This window comes from Pithys albifrons, chromosome Z (assembly GCF_047495875.1).
Source record: "Pithys albifrons albifrons isolate INPA30051 chromosome Z, PitAlb_v1, whole genome shotgun sequence".
Taxonomy (NCBI): Eukaryota; Metazoa; Chordata; class Aves; order Passeriformes; family Thamnophilidae; genus Pithys; species Pithys albifrons.
The window spans coordinates 61,504,545-61,513,073 of record NC_092497.1 but is presented as its reverse complement, the minus strand read 5'-3'; the positions used below and the strand labels follow the sequence as shown (position 1 = coordinate 61,513,073).

General features: G+C 40.8%; 1 protein-coding gene across 1 annotated transcript; it reads right to left on the bottom strand.

Moving 5' to 3' along the window:
• Window positions 1-463: 463 nt before the first annotated feature.
• On the bottom strand, window positions 464-8,264 carry LOC139684636 (3'-5' RNA helicase YTHDC2-like). The gene is made up of 6 exons (XM_071580772.1): window positions 6,475-8,264; window positions 5,876-6,053; window positions 4,664-4,867; window positions 2,703-2,867; window positions 1,416-1,515; window positions 464-1,264 (listed from the first exon to the last, which is right to left on the bottom strand). Exons 1-4 carry the CDS (start codon window positions 6,573-6,575, stop codon window positions 2,772-2,774), a joined length of 579 nt encoding a protein of 192 aa, XP_071436873.1. The 5' UTR covers window positions 6,576-8,264; the 3' UTR covers window positions 464-1,264; window positions 1,416-1,515; window positions 2,703-2,771.
• Between the last annotated feature and the right edge of the window lie 265 nt (window positions 8,265-8,529).

Below are 8,529 nucleotides of genomic sequence, written 5' to 3'. Positions count from 1 at the left end.
TGCTGCTGGCTGCTGATGCTGCTTCTTGGGGAGCTGGTTCTTTTCTCTTTGGCACGGCTGTTCTGGTTTTTTTCTGCATTTGGTGTCCTGGTCTCTGCTCCAGTCTCACCGCCACCTGCAGCATCATGGCCTGCCCGCCTCGACTGGGGCAGCGACCTGGGAGAGAAAAGTTGCAGCTGCTTTTCCAGGACACGCAGTGGTTCCCCGCTTGCAGTTTTCCTTCTTCATTTGGGACAAGACACAGAGGGAGAGACAGAATTCGTCTGGGAGCTCACCCTGCAGCCAGCCAGGCAGTGACACTGCTCATAAGTATAACTTTTCTCCAGGAGAAAACCTGCTGCTTTGGGGGGGTTTTGATCTTTTTTTCCTTGTATTGTTGGGGAAGCAGTATGTTAAGAACAGAACTCAACTTGAAAGAAAGCACAAAGACAACATTAAACAATCACTAAAGATTTACTGGTAATTATTTATATTTTAAAAAAAGAAGCACGAACCTTCTAACAGTGCTAAATTAGTGAACAGTTAGGGTACCACCTGGCTGCAGGGCTCCAAAGGACTGTTTTAGCTTGTCAAAGAGTGAGTCAACTCTTAAAGGTGAAAAATAATTGAAACTGGAAACATCACTGACCTATCCAATTTCATAAGTTTTGTACTCCTTTCCCTTCTCTATTTCTATTTAAATTCATTAAATTCATTAATTAAATTTTAAAAATTAATTAAAATAAATTTAAAATTACCATTCTTCTGCTGCCTAGATGCATGCATTACTATACCCTGCTCTCCCTCACTTTGCATACAGAAGTTGAACAAACACTTAGGGAACCTTTCAGTGTATCTGGAGATACCTGTTCTCATGGTGTTCTTTCTGAAGCAAACTGGAAGAGTGATTAATTTACATTGCACTGTCATACATTTTACTGGCTTGAGAAACCTGGAACCGTAAACTGCACACTTCAACTGTCTTGTGCTATTGTAAACCCACAAAAAACTTCTATGTCATTCACTGTTTCAAACTTCGTTTTGAACTTAAACATGTTTTTAACTATCCACTGCACACTACTGTAAAAAACAATTTAGTCAAAAACAGGGTAGTGAACAGTGTTATGCCATTTTTTAAAACAAGGACACTGAAACCAACACAACTCTCTTATTTTTCCACTTCCAGCTTCAGCAGCTTGTTGTGCCATGTTCTCCCTCATCTTTGTACTGTAGACACGCAGCTGGTCCTCATGGTTAGGAGGGACGATTCAACAACCTAAACCAGCTGAAACAAAATCAAAAGGAAGAGAGTACATAGTAATAAGTGCACCTGTTCTTCAATGAGTTACAAAGGAAAGCCAGTACTGCAATGAAACTCTGCATGTCAATGGTTTTCCTCTACCACAAAACCAGCAAGCAATTCATGAATTAACCACCTCCATCGTATTACTTGAAATGATCCATCAGTTTTTCTCCTGCCAAAGGGATACAGTCCCAGAGCTGCAGCAACTGCTCCCCAACTTGTGGCTCCAGCTCCTACAAACAATCAGGAAATTACAGAAGTTATTTGCACTGCTACTACTGAACACACAGAAACTACTTACTATGAAGCCATTAGGTGAGGATGCTGGTGATTGCTTTCACCCTCTCTAAAAGAGCTACTTCCTTCTGCTATCAACACATACATCAGAACTCCCAGCACAGCAAGGCTTTTCACTCGGGCTTGGCAGAGACAAAAACTTTCATCAGCACAGCCCTACAGACTGTTTGGGGTGTTTTCACTCCCACTAAGATGTCAGTTCTCACAGAATTCCCCATGAACACACCACCACCATGAACAGATGCACCACATACTTTGTACTTTCCACATGTCACTCACTTGCTACCTAAAGATCATTTGTTCCCCCATCTTTTAATTCCATCAAGTGTGGCAGAGAATGTGGAAAGGCAGGTCACGGGAGATACAGTGGCTCTTGGTGGAATCACAGACATTAATATAACCCAGTTGTTTTTAAGACCTTTAAGACTCTTCAGGTCTTAAGAGCCACTTACAAGAGAAGCACTGTCAACTCCAACATGTGCTACATTCTTTTCCTTGTTCTTACAGTATTCTCCTTTCCCAATTCTTACAACTGGAGAGGTTTTGGAGAAGTTTAGCTCTTGAATCGTCAAGGAGATGTTTTGGGACAGGATTGGGACATCACAGGAACTGCCACAGAAAACTCTCGTGCCAATTCTTTTGCTTTTTGTAGCTGCATTTACCTTTAACAAATTGGACAACTGCCCCAAGGTTTATTTTGTCTCAGATCTCTGAATTCCCTTCAAGAGATACAGAAAACTCAAAGCTATAAACTACCAACAGTTATTTGGTTGTGACAGACTATCTCGGGAATGCATTTGAACCAAACAGGGCACAAACCTCCAGAACCAAAATTACCAACTAAAAAACCAAACAACTTCTTTTTGGAAGCATAGAGACTTAAATCTTTTGAACATATATAGAGCAAGAGACAGTTTTCATTTTATCCAAACACCTCCCCTACCTCAACAGGAGTTCTGCATTAGCAGAAGGTACAATGCACACCAATAAACTGTGATTCAGATTAACAGATAAATGAGCACCCTGGAGATAAATGTCAAGGCTGACCAACCTAATAAACAATACACAGTTCTACCAAGAACACTGCAGAAGAAAATAACATTACCTGGCCATCTCTGCTTACCTGTATTTTCTTACTGTCATTCCAAGGGTTGACCAAATGGTGTGCAAACTGAAAAGGAATGCTTTCTTTTCAGATCCACTCCACCTTAAAAACACCTCTGGAACCAGCCGATCCCCAGCCTTGACTTCTCTCACACCCAATTGCTGAGTCCATCCTGGCAAAACCCTGGAACAAAAATTGAAATATGAAAGAGCAGACATAATGAGAAAATATCTGTTTATGCTGGAATTCAGTAAATAACTGAACTTGACATGAAACTTTCCAATTAGTTTCGAAGTGAGTCACACGGTCTCCCCCCCAAAGCTACATCTTCTAAAATGTTTCCATCTAGAAGGCTACAAGTATCATTTGGTTTTCCACTTCCACAAAGAGTATGTCTCAGTTAGTTTCTCACAAATATCTTTAAAGGTTTTTTAAACTTGTAACAGAGAATGAAGAGGTGTTGGAAAATGATTTGAAGCACAAAGAACCAAGAACAGCCCATCAGTTATTGCTTGTTACTCGTAGATATCTTTTTGAGAAATCCATTTGTTCTTTCCCATGCTCCCTCTATGTTCACAACCTTTCACACAGAATTGAGGGAGTGCAGCTGTTCTGCACAGAAAGAAGTCAGAGTTGTTTTTGTTTCCTTCTTCAATGAAGCTGGATAAAATTTCAACACGACAAGTATTCTGAGAGAAAACGAAAGAAGTGCCAGTCCAAGGTTGCACTTAACTTATTTAAGGACACCACGATTTGCTCACACACCAAACCAACCAAAAATATACCCAACCTCACACACAACAGGTCAGGGAACCATTCAGGGAATCTTAAACAAGTTATGACTTAGGACTCCAAGAGATCCAGTTCCCTTGGTAAGTTCACAGCACCCACTGTTGTTTTAAGACATTCAGCCCTCTATGGCTCAAGTCAGGCTTCAATGAAGATTAATGAACAAAATAAAGGAAAAATAAAGGTGGAACATAAAGAAGAGACATCTGGGACAGGAGAAGATTACTAGGGAAGTTAAGCTCACATTGCCATGAAGGTGCAGTGCATTGTTAAACTGGAAGGCCAAAGCAACATCAACCACCTGCACTCTTGACTTGAGCAGGTCCTCCCCTCCCAGTTTCCTTCTCCAGGAGCACCAATACAACAGCTCATGGTCAGTACCAACTGCTCCTGAAAATTGTTTTCCAATACCACATCTGCATAGGCCAAGTCATGGAGCCTGTACCTCACCACGGTCCTGCACTGGCATTGCCAAGACAGCTGTATTGGGGTTGTGTATTAGATTTTAAGTTCAGAGGACTTTTAAGAATAGTTTATATAGGAAGATACCAGGTGAACTTCCTTTACTTGGAACAACTGAGTCAGGCTGGCTCTACAACACAGCTAACCTGCAACTTGCATTGCCAGGCCAAGTCTTTAACTTCAAACTGGCCACAAATTTGACAACAAACTGTTGAAAAATACCTCACTGAACCTGAAGTCAAGACATAGCTGTGGAACAATCACGGCCAGCTTCTGAACTTCTACAAACTACACTTTGGACAAAAACAGGTTTTATCAAAATCAGCAATAAAGGTATTTACAAGTTTCCTGACTTCAGAAAGCTATGACTTGACTAACTGCTTGTTCACTCACAATATTTACTTTGGTATGCAAAGAGTAGCAGTCCTCTGCTTTGTTGGGATTTTTTTTGTCTTTTTGCTGTTTTAAAGGATGAAGGTAGAGCATAAACATTATTGTGATTCATGATGTTTGGAGGCACTTCGGCCTTGCCTTTGAGGGGCAAATTGAGTTAATTAAAAGGGTGTATTTCAAAGAAGAAAGAAATACTCTTTCCTCAGCAACCAGAGACATCTGCACACTGCTCTGCTTGCCAGAGTACCAGAGCCCTCCACACCACACACAGTCATTTGCTGCATTCTCCTAAACCATCAAGCACAGCTAAGATTTAGTATTAGCTTAGGACTCACCTGAAAGTATCCAGACCCTTGAACAGAAAATATTAAGCAAACTATGCTGCTCTCCCAAAAGGCTGCATTGAGTTTTTGTTCATTACTTGGTGTAGTGGACCATATACCCTCCTGCTGAGAAATATCAATGTTTTGCAGGTTGCTGCTTTTCATTATGAAGGACCGAATTGACATATTTTGTCTTGGTGAAGGGGATTTGGAACCCTGGAAAAATTAAATTAATACAATAAAATAAACCAGGCTTTAGTCCTAAAGTTTTACACAGAAGAAGACAGAAACCCCCTGACTGTGCTCCTCCCCTCCTCCCTTGGATTCCACAAGAAACACAGAATTCATCTCGTGGTCCTGTCTGAACTGGCTTCAAAATGCATTTGACATCTATTTGACAATATTTTAAGCACCTTTCAAAGTAACAGTTCATCCATGAGGGTCAGCAAACAAGTAGGGCAGGACAGGTCTGAAAAGTCTAGTGATTAATTACAATTCATTGAGTCTGACACACTTCCAGATGACACCAAATTAACCATCCTAGACTGCAGCCTACAGCACATTCCTTGAATTTCCACCTTCGAGAAACATGCCTTCTCCCTTTTACACTGGCTGTATTTAAAAGCTGGAATACTTATGAGGAATTACTAAATCCTCCAAGAGTCCATGGTGTTTCCTCAGCAATCTGTTTAATGTTACCGCAGTTTATTATTCAAATATATAGGGAGAATTATGCCAATAACCTCATGAAAAAGGGGTGCTGTGTTAACAAAAGGATCACTAAAATCAAAGTACTCATAATCAGGCAGATAACACAAAGCTTAAAGAGAATCAGTATCAATATATGCTATTACATGAACAGAGGAAGGCAGAATCCAAAAACTTCAGAATTGCATGTACAAAATACTAATTTAGATTTTAAAAAGTAATACACCTTCACTGTTTATCAGAACAAGCTTTAAAAAACACCCTGATTTTTTTCTACTTTGCATGGTTTAACTGAACATTCAGCAGAGAATAGTATTTTCATTGCATTAAACTAGTGTAACAAGGATATTTAGTCTAGATTTTAAGTTTCAGAAGAAGTATTACGTAGCTGTTACGAATTAAAAGTTAAGTTAGGTTCTTAATTAATCAATGAAGTAATTAATAGTTGCAGAAAGGTATCAGCAAGAAATTGTATTGCTTTTGAAGAGCAGGGCAATATGTTGCTGAGAACTGTACCTTTCCACACTCTGGGGAAGAAGGCCCAGCACAGGGGCTGGGGTGGCTGCTGCTCTCTGCAGGCTGCACTGAGGGCTGGGCTGGCCTCTCATCTGCGGATTGCTTGGAGTGCAAAATGTCTTTTCCTTTGCATTTCTTTGGGTGGGGAAGTGTGGGAGCTGAAGGTTTCACTGCAACTCTGAAAAGCAAAGGTACAGGAATACCACGAGTGTCACAAGTGGTCCAAGAACAATTTGTATCTACATATCAGCCCACTGCAGGACCAAATATATGACAGGAATTCCAAAATATATTAAACAGTAACTAAAAATCCATACTGATCATGCATTGTTTTTTAATGCTACAGTTAAACCTCTTCTGCTCCTTCTCAATAATCATAATTCATGATGATATTCCTGACTGCTCTCTCAAACAGCAGACACATGGATGAAATAATTCTCAGTGAAACCACAACTACAGTGCAGCACAGGACAGTATTGAACCTTTCAACTGCATTTCTACCATTTCTACCTTCTTATTACAAGCAGAAATTAAAGTGATGCTTTTATAAATAAATCCATTGCAACCTACAGTCTTAAGAAGAGATCTCAACTTCTTACTTTTCAGCACTAGAGGAATCAGAGAATTCAGCCTCTGATGGGTTTTTTCTGCTGTTGGTTGACCTCCATGTAGATTCCAAAGGAAGTTCTTCACAAACCATAGGCTTTGGTCTCTGACCAGTTCCTGAAGGCTGCTGTATAGAAGGAGCTCACATTTGACACAGGAACAAGCTGTGCCACTTCTGTCTGAGCTGCAACAGCATCCCAGCAGCCTGCAATGAATGTCACTTCTGTCAAAGACTAATAAAAATTAGACCTGACATGTAAGGGAACTCAATGTCTTTCCTATCAGGCAGAATCTGGCATTCTAATGTGAACAAACTGAAAGGCAAGAAGACTGACGTCTCACAGAGGCGGAATAACCTCACATGTAAATGAAGCTGTTTCCTTCCTCAGATCCAAGGTCATTTTTAAAAGGTTTTATTTAGCTCTGTACTAAATCTAACACTGTACTGCATTGGTGAGGCTACACCTTGAGTGTTGTGTTCAGTTCTGGGCCCCTCAGTTCAGGAGAGATATTGAAGGGCTGGAGTGGGTCCAGAGAAGAGCAACAAGGCTGGAGAAGGGACTGGAGCCCAAGTGCTGTGGGGAGAGGCTGAGGAAGCTGGGGGTGTTTAGCCTGGAGAAGAGGAGGCTCAGAGGTGACCTCAGCACTGTCTAGAACTACCTGAAGGGAAGTTCTGGCCAGGGGGGGGTTGGTCTCTTCTCCCAGGCACTCAGCAATAGGACAAGGGGGCGCGGGCTCAAGTTCTGCCAGGGAAAATTGAAGTTGGAGATCAGAAAAAAATTCTTTCCAGAGAGAGTGCTCAGGCATTGGAATGGACTGCCCAGAGAGGGGGTGGATTCCCCATCCCTGGAGGTTTTTAACCTGAGATTGGCCGTGGCACTGAGTGCCATGATCTGGTAAAGGGAGTGGAGTTGGACCAAGGGTCGGACTTGAGGATCTTGGAGGCCTTTTCCAACCCAATCCATTCCATGATTCTGTGATTTGAACATAAGACAAAGATTTACACACACACTCTCCCTAGAAGAAATCAATGGAAAGCACTTGCAATTCAGTTCTGTAAGACAACTTACCACATGACACTGCAAATATAGGAGGAAAACTGTCCTTGTCACGCTTCATTCATTACCTTCACTAACACAGCCCACCTATACTTTACACATGGATCAAGTGACTTCAAGAAATACCAGCAATACCTGCTTTCCAGTCAGATCTGATAACCAATTGTTGTCTGGCCAATCTTTTCTCTCCTTTCTGCTGCCACTCCTTCAGCCACAGCAACAGCTGCCAAATGTCTTAGCTGAGTGCAAAATACACTACAGGGAGTTCCATTTTTGGAACAGTCAAGAATGGACTGGGGGATCTGTAAAGAAGCAACTAAAAGTTTTTAGTTTAAGAAAGTCACAGCTTTTTTTACCACAGTCAAACAATTTAACGGCATCTCAGCATTGCACAGGTTGCAAAAGGATTCACAGAAGGATTATCACTGCAAAGGTACCTGAAGGGGCAGAAAGGAAGCAACTATAAATTTCTGATTTCAAGTATAATCTGTCTTCAAAAAACAATGAAGCATCTCTCTCCTGCTTTCAGAGAAATCTATTCAGAAAGCCCTACATGTAAGTTTTCATTTTAACACAATACTCTGGATACTTGGAACAGAATTAGAGGAAAAAGAGCTCTACAAAACTCACAGCTACTATTCCTCCAGAATTTCCTATTATTTTAATGAAAAAGCAGTCTCTATCAGAAAACTGCTCATAACCACGTATGGATCTGCTGACTTAGTATTTGAAAAGGAAAGAGATTTTTGCCCATGTGGGAAAACAGAAGCCCTAAAACTAGCATAAAGAAATCCCTTCTTACAAGTATTACAAAACTGGCATCAATTTTGTATAAATACTGTTATCTTCTTTATTTCATTGAAGACACACACTTGAGTAGTTTTTCTGATCCAGTCTCTCCAAGAATCAAAACAATTTTATTGTTCTTTATTACTTTGACAATTTCCTCCTGTTTTGCGTAAACTGGCAGTGACTGCCTGAAGGAATCAA